Source organism: Ostrinia nubilalis, chromosome 9, assembly GCF_963855985.1.
Source record: "Ostrinia nubilalis chromosome 9, ilOstNubi1.1, whole genome shotgun sequence".
Lineage (NCBI taxonomy): Eukaryota > Metazoa > Arthropoda > Insecta > Lepidoptera > Crambidae > Ostrinia > Ostrinia nubilalis.
The window spans coordinates 446,811-469,500 of NC_087096.1; the positions used below are offsets into that span (position 1 = coordinate 446,811).

At 37.3% G+C, this 22,690-nt stretch overlaps 1 protein-coding gene across 1 annotated transcript in view; it reads left to right on the forward strand.

Annotated features, from left to right (window-relative positions):
• The window catches only part of LOC135074353 (protein singed), a 66,828-nt gene that overhangs the window by 12,760 nt on the left and 31,378 nt on the right, over positions 1-22,690 (forward strand). The window contains exons 2-3 of the mRNA XM_063968608.1: positions 18,607-18,832; positions 21,705-21,813. Of these exons, the coding sequence (XP_063824678.1) occupies positions 18,613-18,832; positions 21,705-21,813 (329 nt within the window). The 5' untranslated portion in view covers positions 18,607-18,612. The remainder of the gene's footprint in view (positions 1-18,606; positions 18,833-21,704; positions 21,814-22,690) is intronic.

A 22,690-nucleotide genomic window follows, 5' to 3' on the forward strand; every position in this document is an offset into this window, starting at 1 on the left:
AATTAAGTGCGCTTAAGTTTTAACCCACTTGTTGCTATCGTACTTTTAAAAGGACACCGCATAAATAAAATTATTATAAACAATGAGGGTACGTAGAAATAAAATGTTTATGTTCATTCGATACGTGTTGAGTGTACAAAGCGCACACTTAGTTCATCGTTCGTGTAATTCGTTATGTAATATAATATTTATTTATTTGGAAACAACTGTTTACTATGGAGAAATTCAGTATGTTTATTTAATTATACAAGCATGATTTATTCGTTTATTTCGTTTAAAACTAAGTAGAAAAACAATATGATTTTCAAATGAAATTATTATTTTACTTAAATTATTGCAAAATACTTGCATTTTGTGCAGTTTTAATTGCCGTTCTTTTAAACGACCAATAGCAAATTGTACTACTATCGTACGTATTCTTTTTAGATCGCGAGATAAGGCAAGAAATCGGCCTTTATCATTGAATGAAATAGTTTTAGAGCTGGAAGAGGACGACGAAGAGGAAGTGCCTGATTCTATCATTGTTTTGCCACCTGAAACATGCAACGCTGATGTTACTGACGAGGATTCAGGTGATGAAAACCAAGTAACTTTGCACAATTTGCCTGGGTCGTAGCTGCGGGCACAGGCGGAAATCTGTTTTCATATAAAAGAGAGTAGTGAAGATGAAGAAGATGATAATATGCCGCTCTCTTCGTTATCAAAACGCAGGCGTGTTTTATCAACAGAATCAGGACACAGTTCTGTTGCAAGTTTATCGAATTTGACTTCAGAATCGGATGTAACTGTTTCAAAAAACAAACGATACATTTGGCTGGCGCGAGATATAAATCCATCCTTCGAGGCATGGCTTGATATGCAGACTGCTGCTTTGCAGTGGATTCCGCTACAGTACTTTGAATCAGTGTTTGGTGAAGACAAAGGAAAAAATCGTACTTCTCATTGATTTGCCACAGATTAGACATGGCTTTACACAACTCTTGGCAGATTTATAAAAATAATAAGGGCACATATGATTTTCTTCAATTTCGCAGAAGTGAACAGCTCTACTGGAAAGTTATAAAAAAAACTGACCGAAAAGCAACACGAGTATCTCAAAATTTCCGTGAAAATTCACGCTTTGACGGAAAGGACCCTATAATAAGTTATAGAGATAATCAACTGCGCTGTTTTTTATGCCATATAAAAGCTAACTTTTACTGTCCTAAATGTAATGTTACATTGCATCCCAAATCTTGCTTTGAAAACTTCCACACTTCTCAATAAATCTATGTTAAGCTGAAAGTATTGGTTCATTTTTCTAGTCATTGTAATAGCAGTACATTTTGCTAGGGTCCTTTTAAAAGAACGCCATTTTCCGATTTTTTTTTTTAATATTTTTTTCGTCCAAGTAGTCGCATTTTGAAAACAATATGTGAAATTCATTCAGATCTGAGGTAAAAAGATGTTTCAGGAACAACTGGGTTAATTGTGCGCTACCCGGCCACCGGAACGGCCGCCATTTCGTGTTCGTAAATCAAAAATTTAGATTTTTGTAATTCGAATACCAAAATGACGCTGGAAGTGGTCGTCGAACTTTGTTGCCTGGATTTATTATCTAGATTTTAATCCTCGCTTTAGCCAGGCGTAACGAATTGCTAGAGTTCAGTTTTTCACCGTGACGGACGCTTCGTTGTAACTAAACAAGTAGCAAAATATCCAAAAATTTTGCTTGCCGTCACACGGGCTGGAGTGACAGGCAAAACATTATGGAGAGCGCGATATGCTATCAGCTCAACGATGGCGGCTATTACACGGGTTATTAAGTTTTCGAGAGCCTTTCGATCCGCCATGATAATATTTATAAGCACTTTTATGGTTACGCCAACAATTGACCTAAATGGCTAGGACAAAGTTTACCTTGTTAATTAAAACAACCAATTTATCCATAAACACGGGTTTACGCCTTGAACGGTTAAATTATTTTTCCTGTACTAGTGAAATCTAAATCAGAGAATATAAATAATACTAGTGAGTGTAGCATAATATTATTTCAAGAAAACTAAAACCGTAGTGAACCTAGAACAAAAAATATTATACCTACCTACATTATAAATAATTGAGAGCCTTAATTAATACGAACAAAAAATACACCTACTTAAAAATAAAAATATGATTGATAACATGGTAAAATTTTCTTTACATGCATGCATGGATCGTATCTTGCTGCTTATTTTATATGCTAATAAAGTCGTGTACACAATTCCCACCGGCGCTTCCCACGTCCTCCATTGTGTCATTGACCAACACCATCATGTGTAATGTATTCATTACTACACAAATGTCTATATTTCAGAACACTAAAAAGCACTCCGCCCCTGTTATTTGAAAAACACCGACAGTTACATTAAGTCACCTACGAGACGGAGCAGTAAAATAAGAGCTTAAGCAAACGGAAATGAATTGTTCTACACGATATGTTTAAGACTGCTAAGTATACTTTCCTAAGAAATGACCAAAGATTTTTTAAGGCTTTGGAAGTTTTGCTTAGTTTAATGAATATTTCAAAAACTGAGACGTACGAGTATTCCCGAAATAAAAATATGACCATAATATAAAGAATTTATCGTTGGGGCTTTGTGAAGCTTTTAAAGCTGTGAACTCGCCATCATCTTATGTCAAACCGCTCATAATTGACATCGTTTATGAATCATCCAACAGGCCAATTTGTAAAGTAAATGAAATCTCAATCGCTATACTGAAAGATGTGGCGGCTGTGAGTGGCGGAGACAATGCGCTGGCGCCGCGGCGACATCCGTCCATTGTTCGCGGTTATTTGTGCGCTCCAGGCATAGCTGGGACGACGGTGCCTATATGAGAGGACGCCACTCGATCTCAAGGATAGACCGGCCACGTTACAGATTCAGAAATACTAATATTGAAGGCATGAAAGACTTAATGCTACATCGAAATTAATCGTGTAATTAGAAAAAATGTTTACATTTGCATCTAATTCCTAATTAAGTGCTCCTTAGTTTATGTAAGTTATTATTTAACTGCTTTTCAAATAATTTTACAAAGTAAGTACCTAAACGTTTTTGCATAACAGCAGCTGCTAGTAATCGGTAAATACGTTGAAGTTAATAATAGCAAAATACTCGTAACATCAAACACTTTTGAACTACATCATATTTTATACCTAATTGAAACGTTACGTTGCAATAAAAAGTTCAATCCCTAACCCTTTTTCCCAATATAACTCTTTATTAGTGACATTTAATCTGGAAATCCATGATGGGAAGTTGGAGACTACCCGCATTAACATGATTGGCTGAGGTCGCTGATAAGCCAACATATTGTCAAAAGTAAAAGTAACTTCCCTAAAAGTATTGGAATTTACTATCGAGCCATCACCGGCGATACCCTTCACATCTGATTTGGTGATAAGATGTATCTGATAAGAGCACGCGGGATGGTTGACACGGCATTTGCATTAACAAATGGAGTGTCGTCAACAGCCGCGAGTTTGCACAAGTGCGCCTGCGCCGGGGTCTTGTTTTTTATTTTCACTAGTTCTAGAAATAATTCTATTATATGTAGAGATCGTTTTATAGAAAAGGAAAAGCATGTTGGTAAACTGATATGCAATCGCAGTAAAAAAGATTATTATTTAATATGCCCTTTGCAGAAACTTATGACTTTTACTTGGCCGCCGAAGTTGGGTTTTTATTGTTTTTTAGTTTAACTAGCCAAAGGGTTTTTTTACGTAATTCAATTCTATGTACTTACATTGAATCGTTCTGACATTCTTGTTTAAATATTAATGTTTGGTTGGTCTATCTGAAAGTCGGTTTCAAACTAGATTTGAAATTACATATATTTCACTACGGACCAGAAAACATGTGGGCTGACTTAAATCGTTCATAGAAACAATTACTCGGTCGCGAATACGATACGCAATTACTATATTTAAGCACACACTGATCTCGGTAGATAGCCGTATCTGTTCCGAGCAGAACACCGAATGCCTTTTACAGGCCACAAAATGCAAGTAGCTGGTAACACTGATTGGTGTGCGGGATAAATTTAGCCGCTCCTGTGTGTTTGTTTTTTGAATTCCAGAGGGTTGAGCCGAGCCCTGAGTGCTTGTCTCCAGACCTGCTTTGGTATTGATTTATTTGGAAATGGCCGAGTAATTTTAGATGCAGTAATGCGTGTTCCTACAGATGATTGTTTCGCGAAATTGCTTGTAGCTTCGGGGGAACTTATTTTGAATTCAATGTGCATAATATTTTGTCACTATTTGGGTTAACTTATCAGTACTAATCAATAGTTCATTGTCACTCTGTGTGTACAATATTTCCAAAATTATTGTGATATGGTTGCGTCCAACGCAGACAAGATAGCTTCACGCGGGTAGGGTTCAAACACAAAAAAGCTGTCGCCGTTACCCGGACCCTTGTCTGGCGCCCTGACACTCCCTGAATGGACATCATTGTTACCTCCCCCTCCCCCCCCTCGCCTTATCTCGTGCTTTACACCATGTGTCACCACACCAAACCCAGCAACGCCAGATGCAGTTAGTATTAAAACCTGTTTCATCTAAATGCTGATATTATCACAGTACCTTCGTCCCATCGTCTAGTAAAATGTTATATTCTAGCTCAAAAGTCATGTATTAAAGGACGACCTTCACCATTATTATTAAGTCTTAGTGAAACAAATTCGTAATTTTATGTATCTTGGGAAATGCTAGTATCCTCGTAATTTCTAGAGAAAGGTTTATTACGTAAATAATAATAATAAATACCGCTGCGTTCGTGAGATGCCCTCCAGCAAGATGTAGCGATGATAATGATATCGTAATTTACGTATAAACGCGAAAATTCTTGCAAGACGAGTTGAAGAGATCGATGTGCATTTTGAGTGAGACCTACATCATTGGCTAAGATAAAAACTGACGTTGCTGTAAATTATCAATACTTATTCTCTATTTGCTTATAGTCTATACCCTTGTAATGTTTACTAATATCAGTTAAAAATTTCGAGCACACAATGTGGCTACCCGTTCAGCCATCGGCCTCGGTTGAACGCCATACTAAACGCCATGTGTCCCGACACGTCACCCGACATTCAAGCCACCTCCAGCGCCGGGGCAACGAGCTAATTACTCATTACCACTCCACTTAACACGCGCTATTATCGTTATAAAATAACTTTTAAAAAAAATAAAACCGACTTCAAATGCGTGAACACAAAAAAAAACTAAAAATTGAAAATATTGCGTATAAAAAAGTTCATCCCCAATTTTCCACCCTTGGGGGTGAAATATTTTCTTCAAATTCGCATGAAACCACCCTTTTGATAATACCTATTCAACAAAAAAATAATTGTTCAAATTGATTTATAATCGGCGGAGATATTGCGTATAAAAAAGTTCATCCCCAATTTTCCACCCTTGGGGGTTGTTTTTTCTATTATTAAATTTAAATGGGACCACCCTTGAGGTATTACCTATACGCCGAAAAAAGATTTGTTCAAATCGGTTCATAATTGGCGGAGTTATCGCGTAACAAACATAGAAAAAAAAAAAAACATACGGGTCGAATTGAGAACCTCCTCCTTTTTTGAAGTCGGTTGATAAACACCACACGCAGTTCTTCATGAAATAGTTTGGCTTATAGGCTGTAGATCATTGCGTTGCCAACGGAATTTAAAGAGTCGCGAAGTTTTTGTTACAAAATCTTCAAGTGTTCCCACTGTCCTATACAGTTCATTGAATTGGTCATTATTTGACGAGCTAGTCAATTTTAACTTATGACGTGACTAGGAAATATACTTGACAGGTGAAACTGTTTCGGAAATGGTCTCATTTGCAGTGTAGTATACCTTCTTGTATTCTGTTACATTAGAATACCTTTCCTTATCCATTAACGCAGCCACACGAGTTACATCAAATGTGATTGTACTGGGGAAGTGGCCACATTGTGTTTTAAGCTACTTTGAAATTTAATGGCCCGAGTGGGGTTAAGAAACTCATTAAATTGTAACCACACAAAACATCAAGTCTGATGAATTATTTAATTGTTATTTTCATGTAACGTTGTGATATATATTAGAGTTACGTCTAGAAAGTCAAGTGACAGACAGGAAACCACCCCTTTCTAATCGTAAATATGCATTATTATATAAATTAAAAAGTATTACAAGAACTATGTATTATTAGTATTATCATGTAAATTAAGTTCAAATAAATTCATGAATTTTATGTTATTTAATTGGAGTAAGGAGTCTTTTGTGAATCAACATCAGAAACAAAAATGTACTTAATTAATTTAACTGGCATAAAAAAACAGAAGAACAAAAGAAGAAAGGAAAAAATGTTTCTGTAAATAAAACAGTTTTATGGGACGTTCCATATTTAAACGCAGATGGATGGAGTGACGGCTGCAGCAATGTCAAGGACGCTCTCAGCTGCGCCTGCGCGGAGTGCGGAGGGCTAACGCGACGCTTTTTTGTTTTTGTAGAGATCCGTGCCATAAAAACCATACGTTTTAACTTTGGAAACAATCTTGTCCTTGACATCTTGAGTAAAATGAAAAACTTTAGTTAACAGCGTCTTCGAAGCCTAAATAAATTCAGTCGTTTTCGGGGGCGATTGCGCATGGCAATCACTATCACTAGTTCAGTGTTAGATATAAGAATTTTGCCGCTATATCTTTGTGTACCTATTCTGTCAAAATAACTAGTCCACTTTAGTCAGAATCTCTCTTCAATAACTTCGTCAAGATGCTTTTGCAAGATGATTTAATTTCCCTATAGAAAAAGTTGAAACAATTTAATTTTCTGCGGAACCAGTCCCTTTGTTCTCGCAGGACTTTCGATTCGCTCTTGCAGCTGCGGCTGAGTGAGTATTTTTATTGCGCGAGATTTATTTGTGCGCGTCTCGTTTTCGGTAGTCAAATTATCTTTATTTATTGGTCTGACGAAGTGAGAGCGACTTCCAACTTTGGAATTAATTTGAATACATGGGAAACTAAATAACTTCTAATTCAACTCAACGCGATCGTGTCACTAGCTTCGCTTCTGACTTCTAAGCTTAGGATTTCTATAAAAAGCTTCCAACCTTCAGTCCAAAAGTCCGTTCATTAGTTTTGTGTTGCCTGAAGGAGTAACTAAAAGACACCCTCAAAATCTGAAAATAAAATTTTAATTTATTGTCTTTACTACTCGCAGGTACTTCTTATACAAAACTAGCGGCCGCCCGCGACTTCGTACGCGTGGATTCCGTTTTACCCCCTTCATCTATCTTACGCGGTTTAGATTTTTTCATACAAATCTTTTTTCCCGCTAACTCCCGTTTCTGTGAGAATTTTGCAATATCCTGTTGTAACTAAGCTTTAAATTTACTTATGTACCTGCATGCCAAATTTCAAGTGTCTAACTTAAGCGGTTTAGATTTTTATACAAAAGGATTTTCCCGCTAATTCCCGTTCCCGTGAGAATTTCGGGAATTCCTTTCTTAGTGCACCTCTAAGGTACCTAAGCTACGTCTCTTCCAAATTTCAAGTGCCTACGTTTAGCCGTTTAGGCTGTGTTTAACGATCTTCCTTTGTCTGATGATGTAATGTGCAAATGTGCAATGGCAATCATGAGAACTATGGGTATTTATGTATCTTATCAAAACAAGGTCTACGTACAGTAGCAATGTCCGTCCGTCAACAAACGCCCTTTCTTCACAATCACTGCAGTAGATAAACACAATCGTGACCTATGACAACAACCGAGCTACGGACAAACAAAATACCAGCGCGTGTAGGTAAATGTGTGCGTGGTCTAAATATAAGTCGGTCTTTAACACAAGATAGGATACGATGGAATCAATATCTCCCTGACTAAACTATGAACTTCAAAACGTTTTTCTTCGATATCATGTAGGTACGTATTTTCGACAGTCTCGGTAACTGCAAACAAAATATACACAAACCCATAAATTATCTAAGACATAATCTAAACGTAGATATTTGCAATATTAAGTTATGCATTAAATAGCTCCATTTGCAAATGTTATCTACTTACTTCCATAACGATGATTAATGAAGACATTCATGTTTTATAGATTATAAATAAAATATAAGAATATTTTATTTATAATCTATAAAACATGAACAATGACCAATACTTCTGCCAATTATTATCCTTCTATTTAGTATTCTATGTTTTTATGAAATAATTAACTACCTACTTAGATTCATTATTGTTCAAAAGAAAACTCAATCGATTGCAAGTATACATGAGTGTGTAGTTCCCCTTTGTCTAACCATCGTATTTTTATTTTAATACGTTGATTTATTGATTTTCCTCATCACATGCACGATTCTGTATGTCATGTGTTACCTAACTTCAAATATTATTGTGTGCTAGTACGTAAATTATAAGCATGCTTGTATAAGCTAATTCTTAATTAAACTGTTGTCTAAATATAATCTTAATTTGTAAATTGGTGTTTGCGCCATTAAATCTAAATCCCATAATGAATCAGACCATAAACAACCGCAACCTACACCAACACCAGCGACAACAAGCGCACGCGCGTGTCTATGGCACATGGCGCCGGAAATAGACAACACGCGGGCAAACGAAGGGAACCAGAAGGGACATGTCAGTGTATGATAATTAAATAACTATTTAAAGGGAAACTGGTTAGCAACAGAAAAAAGAATCGTGTTGTACCTACCTATTACTAATGTTTTCTACTGAAAACATCTACTAAACTTCATCATCTACTGATGATGAAGTGATTAACGATTGAATTGTGAAGAGGGTGTCGCTATTACCATTTTATATACCATTTATTAAACTAAAAAATTAAAACAGCAAGACAAGATTAAAAAATCTATACGTAATGTTCTGCCATAAAACATACATATACATATGTAGATGGTAGAATTTATTTCACAGTCACAAACATAATGTAGAGGAGTATTATCGTGTTCAGTTAATTGTTATTGAATCAATATCGTAGTGATACATTTCTTTCAATACTCATACCAATTCTAAAAGGGGAATACCATATCCACAGCTCTCTTCCCACATCTGCTGGCGCTAGCGCAAACAAATTGATGTAGAGACAAATTAATGTAAGCGCCGAGATTAGGAATCTCCGGCCGATTCGTTAGCTTTATGGGCGCTTGTTGATGACTCGCTACTGATTTGTTAGACGGCCGCCTTTTTGTAGGGCCTAGTGAGTGCCGTATTTGTGGAGGCATCGAGTTATCCAGCGTCTATTATTTTAGATTTAACACATTTTCATCAGGATTATCATAATTAAGCTTCCTCATTGATTCGTAAATTGTCTTGTTTTCTGTGTCTAACATTTTTGCTTCTGATCGATTTAGTGGACCTGTGTAGAATTCTGTTTCTTCTTTAATAGCTGATTGATTGGCTCTTTGTGTTTATCATCAAATTCACATAGTTTTTTTGATGGAAAGATTGGATTTTGACTATCAAAATCATCACCACGAAGCCGTCGTCAGCCACCTGTTTAATCTACGTGGTGTTGTTATGGTAATCGCGGGTTCTGTGTTTCGTGTTTCTTAGCTGTCGGCGGCAGCCAGGCGTGACGTCACGCTCCGGCGCTAAGCCATTGTTCTAAGATTTGGTAAAGTTTAGCCTTTAGGGCTAGCATCGGAGGAAAGTACATTACAATTGTTATTATGTGTAAGAAATATCTCATTGTTACCTTATGGTTTTGCTTGGGGTTTCATATTTAAATGGGAATCATACCAAAAGGAAAAGTTTTCGATGCTCTATGAACTTTTCACAAAACATGTAACGAAACTAAAAGAAAATTGTAACTGAATGACTAAAGTTATCAATCAAATAGAAAGCGTTTCATCTTGTTATAACACGTTTATATTACATCCATAACACAAGCATATTATTTGCTTACTTTGAGGCTAGATAGCGATGTGTGAAATTGTCCAAAGATATTTGTTGTAAAGCCTGGTCCGTGAGCACGTAGAATTTTGTCCAATGACCCCAAGCTACCCATCCTTATCGCTCGCGCGTAATTATGTTGCTGTCGCGTTCGCACACTCACTGCGGGCGCGCGTCGCACAGTCGCGACAGCAATATAATTACGCGCGAGCGATAAGGATGGGTAGCTTGGGGTCATTGGACAAAATTCTACGTGCTCACGGACCAGGCTTTAGTAGCATTTCGTAATCAAACTAATTTTCCCAAAGTCAGTAGCCCTGCGCGGGCGCAGCACCCGGCGACGCCATCGAGATCGCAATCTTCACGGCTGTTAGTCCAACGGTACATCCCGATCAAACGCGATTATGAGCCACAATACTTTGGAAACAAACAGCTTGACGCCGTGGAAATTATAACGATACTCAAATTGCTGAGAAATTAGATATTATTTTAACGTTTGCCAAATTATAGTATCATCGAACTTTCTAATCATCGTGCAAGAATATCAAATAAGGAAAAGAAGAACCGGGGGCAAAATATCGCGAACTGCTGTGCCGAGGTTAATAAACACAACGAGTTAATAAAAAATCAACTTTCAGCAAATAGGCTTTTCTAAGCGCCTAAATTATATGATAATGTAAATGATGTGCAATTCAACTTCGTCGGCCATGATGAGGTCATGACCTTTACCATCAACAAAACAGTGAAGGAGGTGGATAGCCTATGTTTTAAGTTCCAAGCAGCATTTCTCAGGGTGGCCTTACTCTGCAGCATAGCCTTAACTTGAAATTGTACGACGCCCTAGATAGAGGCACGATCAGCGCGCGATAATGGCCGAACCCGAGCGTTGAACCCGGCTAACGGCGCGCGTGTGAACGCGCGGGCGCATCCACGTGGGAGACAGGGGTGCTTGATGAAGACAACCTAACAACAGCCATTGCTAGAGAGCATCAGCAGTCGTCAGCCCACTAGTGGGATGTGTAGGGTGACCCAATGACCGGAATTCCCAAAGGCATGATCGTACCAAAAGACTGCTAAGGTCAAATCAGATAAAAACAAAACCTACTGCTGAAACACTCGCAAGAATGTTAAATATAGCGTTGAACCAACATAGAAACAAGTGACCGCATTTGGAGATAACATTAATCAAAACCTGTTCAACAAACTTTTATTTTAAGCTCGAACAAAAAACGCGAAGAATGAAGACGTCATTAATAATGATACAAAAGCGTCTTATGAAACTAGGACAGATGATGAGTTTCGCAGCGAACCAGCATTTGGGAACCATTAAAAGTAATGATTGAAGTTAAACAAGTGACCATGACTGCAACGGTACCGTGTAGAGTTTAGCTTATTTGTCCGCTCATCGAGAGTGTTTGCGGCCTACATATCGGGAAAGTAACTGTTTCAGTTTATTACTAAGCGTTTATTGCTCGGTTCAGTGCTAAAATATGAAACTGTGTAAAATATCTAGAAAGGCTGCTTAAAGAAACGACATTTCAATAATTATTTTTTCTTTTTAACAGCTTGTCAAGGAAACGTTTAGCTGCAGCACTAATGGATTCATAAATTGATGCGTTATCGACACGATGCTGAAATATTCATATACTTAGATAGTACCTATTCATAAGTGAGCTAATAAATATTGGAAAACTGCTGTTAGAAGTAATTAAACGTGCACCGTTAGCGAAGCTGTGCTAAATGTATGGGCATAATAAATCACCTTCGTAACTTACCTGCCCCAAGATAACGTGTCTACCCGCGACTGCGGTACCGCTACGAACTGGTCGGAACAGCGGGACTAATCAATGGACGAATATACGGCCAAGAACTGACTTCAAATTTTAATCTCTAATACTATCCATATTATTATATGCCAAAGGTATAGAGAGCAATAAAAACTAATTTTAGTTGCACACAGGTCATAGATTTTTGAGTCATGATATTCAATTCATACTTAAAATGCAGCTGTTGTCTGCAGAAACTTGCTATCTACAATAGTAAATCTTATCGCGACGAGCAGCTGAGCTTTTTAAGCTTAACTCCAACGCCATTGCGTCTCATGGTAAAAGTTTTGCCCAATGATCGGATTTCATATCAACAACTTCTCATAGCTGTTCGCAGAAACTTGCTATCAGAAAGATAACAATGTTTACTCAAACGACAGCAGACGAGCCACAATGGCAAGTTGTTATCGCGACTCGCAACTGAGCTTTCTCTAAAAGTTATAAATCACAGAGCCGCTTTATCATTAGTATTGAAATATGCTCTTCTGAATGTCAAGTTGACGCGGTTATTTATTAGAGCTGTGTATGCTTCATACATTTTCATTATCTGTTTCACTGCTTGCTAAAATGTTAATTATTTTCTAATACATACATATCACATTTTTAAATACATAAGAAATCAGTTTAACTCTGTGCTTTATTCTTAACTTTGAATTAAAATCGAAATGGTCAACGAATTAAATGATTTGGACTGATTATTGATTTAATTGAAAAATGGAATTGCGCCACAGTATGTTTTTGTTTGTTTGCTTTTCTTATGACTGCAAAACCCGTTGTAGATGTCAAACTGACCCAATGGCCCATACGCAATCAATTCATCTTTTTTCCGGAATGCCAAATCCACTCAAGGTCGGCCGGTGTCCAGCGTTGGTCGATACCGTTGGACCAGTCCGACCGGTCGCATGCTCCCGGGCGCATGCGTGTTATTGAACTGCAGATTCACAATGCACTTTTGCATGCTGCGGCATAATGTGGCAGGGGAGTTGAATGTAATGAATCTGTGGACAATGATGTTGTTTTTAATAATAACCAATTTAGTGATGGAGATTCGAATAATTAGATTTTATAGTCTGGTATTATTTTTGATTAGATAGTAATATTGGGTACTTAATTAAACAGATGTAGAAAAAAAACTGATTACGGCTCATAAAAAATAATGTTATGTGCACAGTATAACAAGTTGAAACAGTTTTAACACTACCTTATCTAATTAATAATTAGGAAACATCTTGGATAAACTTGTTTGTAGTTGCATCAACAAACTTGAAGTCAGCACGCAGCTTTTGAGAAGGGAAGACACTAACCTTTATATTTTCTCGCTATATTCACTTCACACTCCAGAGGTAAACAAATTTTCAAAGCTCCATACAAAGTAAAAAATTTGTATGGACTTCCACGAGGCAACCCATCTGGTCGCGCTCGCCCACTCGGTTGTTTATTTACTGCTGACTTGCGGGCGAAGACCCGGCTGATAGCGGGCTAATTATAAAGCCTTGACTCACGCCGTGGCTGCCGATAATGCCCAGACATACCGAATACCGATTCAAGTCATGTAAGCTGTCTACGATGGCGAGTGTCGACAATGAACGGACCTAAGCGGCAGTTACTTAAATTACTACAGCTATTGACTGTAGTTCAAATAGAATAAATTACGAACAACTTAGAACATAGTAGAAGAATATAGTCGTGGTGGCATATGAAATTGAAATAATTTTCTTATAAATTAATGGTACGGTTTGTTTTTTTACTTTTTTACAACATATCGCAATCAAAACCTAATAACAGAACCAAGAGACAAAAAGATAATTGTTAAAATATGTATCATGTAAGTCGGTAAAAACTTGACCTAAAAATTAAGCTTTCTAACTCTACTCTGTTTCCTGTAATTTATAGATCAATTTATCATTCTCGTTCGGAAAACGCGAACCGCTCATTTTGTGCACAAATCACAGTTATTTTATGAAATATTAAGAGGCGATTGTTGCAATCATCATTCTTCATAATGACGGCCGTAACGGTGAAAGATCCAGCCTAGACTGCGCTCGACTACCTTCATTAGATCAGACAAAGATTTTTAACGTTGTTGTCTGTCAGTCTTTGTATACAATGTGTTGCAGATTGTTTAGTGCCAGATTTTTTACTGGCTTCAACAAAAGAAGGAGGTTCTCAATTCGCTTGGTTTTTTTTCATTACCAAGTACCTATTGCTGTGTTGTACCTATATTTTTACTTTCAGTTCAATGTCTTATTTTTTATATTGCTTGCATTTTGTAAGTGACAGATATTTAAGTTTTAGAAGTTTCACCTGTGGTTTCACTTACATTTCATACATTGTCTAGATTTTAGATGTTTAAAAAAGTGAAACTGAAGTGTTACTTTAATTCACTTTAAATAGGTGTACAATTTTCTTTTCTTTTTACAACAACTTGAACCTGCCTGACTTACTTGGCTTCAATTTGCGGTACCTACATCGTGATTCGTGACTCTATGGCCTATGCAGACATGATGTATGGCCTTACTAATGTTAATCACGTGTTGGATTAACCTTTGATTTGGATTAAATACAAGTAACAAATGCTAATGTAATGTTAAGCTTTTTATGTGGCAGTGATTGATTTCCTTCATTAATGTGGGAGCGTAGGTATCATCTTGTTTTAGTAAGCATAGAACCGAAATATCTATTTTTCATGATAAGAAATTGCTAATAACTTCGAGATCACTTTCAAATAGGATAAGTATTCCATCGTGCTCTTTCCCAGAATCAAATATAAATATAATTCAAGTAAGCAATCAAACTGAGATTACAGTCCTAAGTAATTTATCATTTTCTACTATTAACTACGTTAGTTATATGCAGTTGAATGTTATTTTCCTAGCAATTGCGATGCTCTTCTCTAATGAGCCCAGAGATGATTCAGAGGCCGTCGGGATCGGGTTGCGTGCGGTTGTGGTGACACTTGTCTACATTTCTAGATGCGATTATGTGCTTGTTCTTTGGAGTGACATCAAGTGAACATTCCTCGCTATCTTTGATTTGGTAAGACCTCACATTGTTATTAAGTATGTCCATACATTTGTTCCATTACAATAGTAGTATAGAATCCTGTTTTAGCGTTGGTGTAACTCAACGATAACCAACTTCCTCATAGTTAGTATTTAAAATATTATCGTAATTTAATTACGTTTCTAACAATTTCGCAATTGCGCTGGACTGGATCGAACGAATGTTTATCTGTGTATTTTGAGTTTTACTGAACGATGATAAGGAACACTTCAATACAAAAATTGCAAATTACTGTTTACTTGAAGACATTGAAACAACTGTGGCAAATCCTTTGTTTTAAAATGGTTCTTTTGTCGTAAGTACATTGACACTAAGCCTACGGTTTCCGCTACATTTATTTATTTTATACAATTATAGCCAATACACGTAATCTAATACAATTTAATGAATCGAAACCCGATAACGATGTAACGTGTAATCCATTGAAAGAACAAGGTTCTCGACGCCAGCGCGACGAGCGCGATCTTGCGCTCCACGCTCCAGAGCAGATATGTAATAAAATTCCACTCCAGGCCTAAGTTTACTCATCGAGAAACTTACTCAACAACAAAAAGAACGTTAATTTGTCTGACGTTGCTTTGATTTAGTGGGCTGATACAAAAGCAAAAAGCCACAGTAATAAAGCGAAACGTTTCTTATCTAGCTTTACACCATAATCTTGTCGATTTATTTGTCATAAATAAATCTATGTAACTTTTTAATATCGTTCTCTAGTCGCATGAATATAAAGGCACATTAATTTCAAGTGTCACGACAAATGATGCATGCAGTGGTCTTGAAAAAGCCTTAATTATATCCTGTCTGTAGCTGCGCGCGCGCCGAGCCCCGGCATTATCCGTACCTACCCAACGTCCTAGACGCTCCTAGTTCCGTCTTTGTGCGCGAACATTGGCAGACTATGCTCCAATAAATTAGTTAATAGCTCTATCAATCACTGATCAAATAGAACTAAATGGCTCATGGGAATTGATGCTATCGGTAATATTGGTTAGCTGCTGGAACCACGTAATTAGTTAATGCTGATTAATTACCTACTTTATAGGGATAATATTTACATAAACATGCTGTTCAGTCAGATAATGAGGTACGTTGCAAAAAGACATTTTCCTCGATTAGAATACCTATAAATGAACATTTTTTTCTTCCCTTGTTTAATTAACTAGGGAAAGACTAATAGTTCAATAATAAATAGAGGAATATCCTGGAAGTTTCTTTTATAATAAGGCAGACGGCAGAATACAGCTGCAAGACATTTCTACGTACATATTTGCTATCACCTGTTCTTTATTTCTGCCTTCACAACCATGGAAATAGTTTGTAGCAAATAACAATCGTGACCGTATACTTTGCAAGTCCCACGACGCGGCAACTAGCGAATACTCGAGATAGAAACGTTAACTGTTACTTTTTCCACTAGTTCTTTCAGATTACAGAATCTAATACAATAAAGAGCATTAGTTCCCTCAAATGTAGGCAGATATTACAACGAATAATTCATAATAATCCTACTATGACAAGCGCGGAGCCTTTGACCCAGTAGCGTAGACCTTGGACGTGGACCGTGACGGCTGTGTCCTGCTCATGAGCATTGTTTGCTATAGAACTACTCTAGCACCTGGCCGGGTACCTATTACATGTCACATGGTTACTAATCGTGGAATCAAAATGACATTATATAGAAGCGGTCATGGGATCGTGCCCTTGGGAACTCCGGCGAAAAAAAACTCCAATATGATGAGTAATATTATGGTATTTTCAGATGTGCTTAGCTGAATATACTAATTTCATTTTGTATAATATTTATGTGCCTACATTAATCTCTGGAAAGTGATGCGTGGTGACATTAAACTCTTGTGATTATGAGATGGATTGATTTATCAATGTCCCGTGGTATTTTCCGCAAAGAAATGATATTTTTTATAGACTTATAACGATTTATGAAGAAATGTCTGAATTGCAAAAAATATTTAATTTTGTTCTGCTGTAGGTTAATTTGCCGTTTTTAAGTTCTTATAAAATATGTTATCAAATAGATTCCGCGCACGTAATCGTTAAATTCATCATTTATAATATGTTCAGTGAAGCGTGTCATGCATGATGGTTTTGACGAAGATGATAATGCTACGATTACCATTCTAATTTATTTGAAACTTATAAATAAATATCACTTTCTTCAACGCCATTTTGAATACATTTTCAAGTAAACCAAGGCTTACTTTCCATTAATAATGAGCAATATTATGTCAAAATTTATTCGACAGATCAGTTTATATTTTGAATACATTAATAAAATTAAATACTACCTAAATAATAAATAGTTAACTTATCATAAATTTAATTGAAATCACTTGGCAAGCAGCCACAAGTAACACCTCACGATTTCTTAAATTACTCGACAATCTTCTTAGGTTTGAAGCTGGTTAACTAGCGGACGGAGTAATCTCGACTAGTAAACAGTAAAATGGCCGTAAAGTTAAGCCCCGTACGCTGTATCATCGGCGTCAATCTTGTGCTGATAGGGATAAAGTTCAGAATTCTCGAACAGTATCCGTTTCGTGGGTTTGTCTATCCGTAACTAAAGAGTTCACGTCTAGACAACGACCTGCGAGGCTGTGCGACCCCGCATGGGGTCTGACGTGACCGTCTGATAGAAAGCCTGATCCAGCACGAGTTTAATTCCCTTAACCGCACTGCAGACGGCACCTAAATGGCCACATGAACATTCGCATGCAAATAAGAATCCACCTTTGTTTTCCAACCGTTTTAATTTGCGTAGTTTCATAGCAATTACAATTGCCTCTTTATGGATTGGCTGGAGAATGAGACTTATTATCGGCTTATATGGGCATCTGCAATTGAATTCAAAGATACCAATAAACATCTCTATTTTATTGGCGCAATTACAATCGAATGTATTTATTAGAGTATAGTTAATTGGAAAGGTGATTTCGAATTGAGTAAATGGAAAATCTTTATTGAACTTAAAATAAAACTTAACATTGATTCTTACTGTCCTCGTTACTACGTCTTGGTCATAACTTCAGTTTTAGATGGGAAACAAAGGAAAGGAAAGGAACGAAGAAGGAAAATATTCTAGGTATTGTTTTAAGTCTATTTTTATCTCAAGACTTCTGAGAAATGAGTTTTGGTAGTATTCGTCTCGCTTTAGATGCAACGGCTGTCTTTTTTATAAAGGCGCTTTTCGCCGTGACAAATTGCACTGACTAGTATTTTAACGCCTGTCAGTTTGGATGTTTGACTAATTTATAGATTGTTTTTGTGTTTTCCGCTCTGGAACTTGTTTTCACAACGATAATTGATTTTTATTGCAAGCATTTTGATATATTTATTTTGAACGCTTAGTTTTGTCGGAACTGACATCAAATTACTAATAACATCGTTCATTTAACTTTTCCTGATTCATAATAAAATAAATAAATAATTTTCTTCTTCATAACATATTATGTAATCTATGTAGAAAAGCGAAAGCGAAAGGTCTCAATCACGAAATCTCAGAAACTATAACACCTAAGAACATTGGCAGGTAGGGTGTAGACATCCGCTAAGGACGGATTTTACGAAACTCCACCCCCAAGGGGGTGAAACGGGGTCCACGCGTACGAAGTCGCGGGCGACCGCTGGTGGAGAATATTTTAACTGCAACTTAGCGCACAGAGCTGTGATTTGTAAAATATCGCCGTGTACCATATTTTCTGAATTTAAAATAACACTTTAAAATTAAATCGCAAGCTGTTTTGTGTTTAACCTGTTTATTAACATCAATTTCCATTGCCTGCAGATCACAATGAACGGTTTGAACGGGCACAGCAACGGCGACATGAATGGTGCGGGCGACATCATCACGCAGAACCAGCAGAAGGGCTGGTGGACCATCGGCCTCATCAACTCGCGGTACCGGTACCTCACGGCCGAGACCTTCGGCTTCAAGATCAACGCCAACGGCACCAGTCTCAAGAAGAAACAGATATGGACGTTAGAGCCTGCTTCGGGGAACGCAAATGACAGTGAGTAGATTTCAAATAATAGCACACTTCATCAACCCAAAAGGGATCAATACCGTATGGTCTTTCGCCGCGAGTCGAAGTGAGGCTAGGCGTTTACGTTACATAGTGCGGATAAGTGTGCATTGCAGTAAGGAGTTTCGTACATACAATACTGACCGCCTCGAGCTGATACAGTTAAGATCCGTTTCCGGGTTCATAAGCGTGCTGTGTCCTTTAACCTTTACATGTCAAATCCATAAGATTATAAAAGGGTTCTCAAAAGTTTGGGTATATTATTGTTCAATGTCATCGTCAGTCATGCTAGCATGAGCATTAACTACGATATAATTTGATCAGGGCATTAGGTATATCGATTTTAGACAGACCCATTGTTTAAATCTGTTTGTCGTGATTCGTGAATGAATAATGAATATTTAGGCACTTTTAGCTTTTATGGTCCTTTCCCTCCCAGAGTCTACTCAAATGCTCGTACCTAATTAAAAGATTTCGTAAACTGTAAACATCATTACTGACAATAGTTCTGTTAGTGAGAAAGATAGGCCTAATCTATACTTATAATAAATCTGTAGAGAGGTCAATTCTGTACATGAAATATATTTTTAAAATAACTATTAGTGATTGATACTAATGCCAAAAATGCAATCAGTAAAATTTTTGTCTGTCTGTCTGTCTGTCTGTCTGTCTGTCTGTCTGTATGTTCCTTATAGAAACAAAAACTACTGGACGGATTTTAACGAAACTCGGTACAATTATTCTCCATACTCCTGGGCAGGTTATAGTATACTTAGGAATTCCCACGGGAACAGGAATTAGCGGGAAAATCCTTTTGTATGAGAAATCTAAACCGCTTAAGTTAGACGCTTGAAATTTGGCATGTAGGTACCTTAGTAAACTTAAAGCTTAGTTACAACAGGATATTGCAAAATTCCCACGGGAATGGGAATTAGCGGGAAAATCCTTTTGTATGAAAAATCTAAACCGCTTAAGTTAGACGCTTGAAATTTGGCATGCAGGTACCTTAGTAAACTTAAAGCTTAGTTACAACAGGATATTGCAAAATTCCCACGGGAACGGGAGTTAGCGGGAAAAAACATTTGTATGAAAAAATCTAAACCGCGTAAGACAGATGAAGGGGGTAAAACGGGATCCACGCGTACGAAGTCGCGGGCGGCCGCTAGTGGATACTAATTGATTTTGACTGATACTGATAGCAATGTTTACGGGTGGTTAAACGCTTTTTGAATCATCATTATTGTACTTTGGGCTCTACTTTCAAAGTAAGTAATTTTATGGATTTATATTTATTTAGCTTAGATAGATTGATTCATTTATTACTCTCAATGTTGTGCTATTTAAAACTTAAACAGTGTTAGTTTTTTTCGAAACCTAACAGTTAATGATTTGATAACCTAATCGTCCTATGTCGTCGTTTTTGGTACTAATTGTCGGAGCACCCTCTCTGTTTGGGAGGAGGGCTTTCATTTGGCTTCCGAGCTTGAAGCCACTAAATGAGCGGCTTTACACGTTATTTTTAATTTTATTATTTGATTTGTTACTCTATAACCCATGTATATTACTACGAAATAATAATCTGGGTGATAGTAAGTTATGTCGTCGACTACGACGTACGACTCCATCTACAGCTTCCCATAAAAAGTAATATACGAGTAAGTAACCTGACCATAACATTGACCATAAGATTTCTCACCCCAGTTATCTATGCCCCAGTTCATTGAACACCGTATGCTCATCACATGGAAAAGATTTCGTCCTGTTGTTGCCTATGATTGAATCGTAACTAAATATACCGCCCTCTCAATTTGACTGCACTTTCGGTGTATTTCCCAATTTTATGGCCTCGTCCCTCCTCGCTGCGAGAGGGTCGGGCCCCTGGTCCTGCCCCTCCGAAGTACTCCGAACGAGCGATCGATACGCCGCCGCGTGCCGCTCAGGTGTTTGTGCCGGGTGTCAGTTGTCAGCTGAGGTTGGAGTGCTAGAAGAGTGGGCAAGCTTTATGTTAGCTTTAATATTCCAGATTTGATAAACAAAAGATGTCATTTTTCTAGAGGAAAATAGGGTGGACTATTTTGTAAGCGAATATCACATGTACGTTCTTCTTCATCGAAGATAACTGTCCCTCTCGCATTTAACACAAAGTCATAAAACACTATAGTGTCTATAACGGTTTACCCTAAGAAACACGTATTGTTCTACATTAAATCTCCAGCTTTCACAATATTTATCTTCTAATGTTAATTGGAAACAGATAATGGCTTACACTAAATTTGCCTCGTCACAGGTAATCCATAGAGGCATTTAAACTACTAACTAATAATCAAGTAGATAATCGCAGCTCGAGCTCGGGATGAACATAGATTGATGGTGTTTGTTTATAATCAGTCTGCAAACATACACTTGAGCTGTTGAGCCATTATTATATCGGTAAATACAGATTACAATGTGTAATCGAACATGGTAATCCAAGATGTTTGATTGAGATGTAGAGACTCGTAAAATATAAAAATAGCTTTTTTACAAACTCTACTTTATTGCAACTCAATCAATAGTTTAATTTAGTTACATACTTGTTTAGTTTTTTTTTAGTTAGTTAAGTTATAAGAACAGTTTATTGTTTGTATGTACATTAGTGCTATTTGCTTCCTTAACCTTCGTTTTGTTTAGGTACAGAATCTTATTTTTGTTTAATAATAACTTTCCTTAAGTGAGATACAAGCCAAAAGCATCTCCGTTGTAGGAATAAAAATGGTTGAAGAAGACCCTCAGTGCTCGAACCTGATTCGTACTTAACCAGTGCAGGCAATAAATGGTGTTAAGGTGAACCAACCAATAATAATGCTGCCCGTTGTTCCAGGCATGATCTACCTGCGCTCGCACCTCGACAAGTACCTGGCCGTGGACTCGTTCGGGAACGTCACCTGCGAGTCCGAGGAGAAGGAGGCCGGCAGCAAATTCCAAATTAGGTACGTGTTAACCAATTTTTTACGCAAACCCATGGGCCATGACAAACGACACAACTTCTTACAATAAAATCTCCCTATTAGGTAGGTTATTAATTTATCAATATGTATATTTTAGCTTTTAGTAGCTTTGAAATCAATAGGTACATAGTTAGTCAGTTGAGTTGCGAAGAAGTGGTTTGTCCTTGCCATACAAAATCTACCACCGATTTTTAGTTGGCGGATAGTAGGATCGGGCTGTTGGTAAACGGTATGGATAAAGTGCGCACATTACACCGATTTGGTATCTGCCGATTCTTCATACAAATTAGAATCGAGCCCAACTATCGGCCAACTAAAAGTCGGTGGTCTGCGCCTAGGCTTATGGAAATCTCATTTTAACAGCTCATAAAAAGTATGTTCACGACTCTATCTTTAGGGGCAAAACTCCCATAAATCTGATGCAACTAAAATCGGACGTTTGTCGTCAAGCAGTTAGGAGTTAAGAGACAATATTAAAGACTCTAAACACGAATCGTCCAACAAAATGTTTTATGCGCACGCGTTCAAAAACCTTCGCTTCCGGTGAGTCAGGGTGCAGCGGATTAGTATGCGGCGCAGTCGTCGCAAAAAACGCCGGGGGATCCGGAATAAGGCTTTATTATTTTTATTAAACCAGGGATGAAGAAGTCATTCTCACGGTTTACCTGAATGACAAGTCAAATATAAGACAAATAGATGTACCTACCAGCAGTGGAGCAGAAGGTGACTAATATAACGAACTAAATTAATCAAAACATAATATCTTGTCACTCACTGTTCAGTTATGCAGTGCACATATTCCAGGGCACTATACATGTCCCAAATATAGCTTGCCCTACCACCACTTCGGGAAAACATA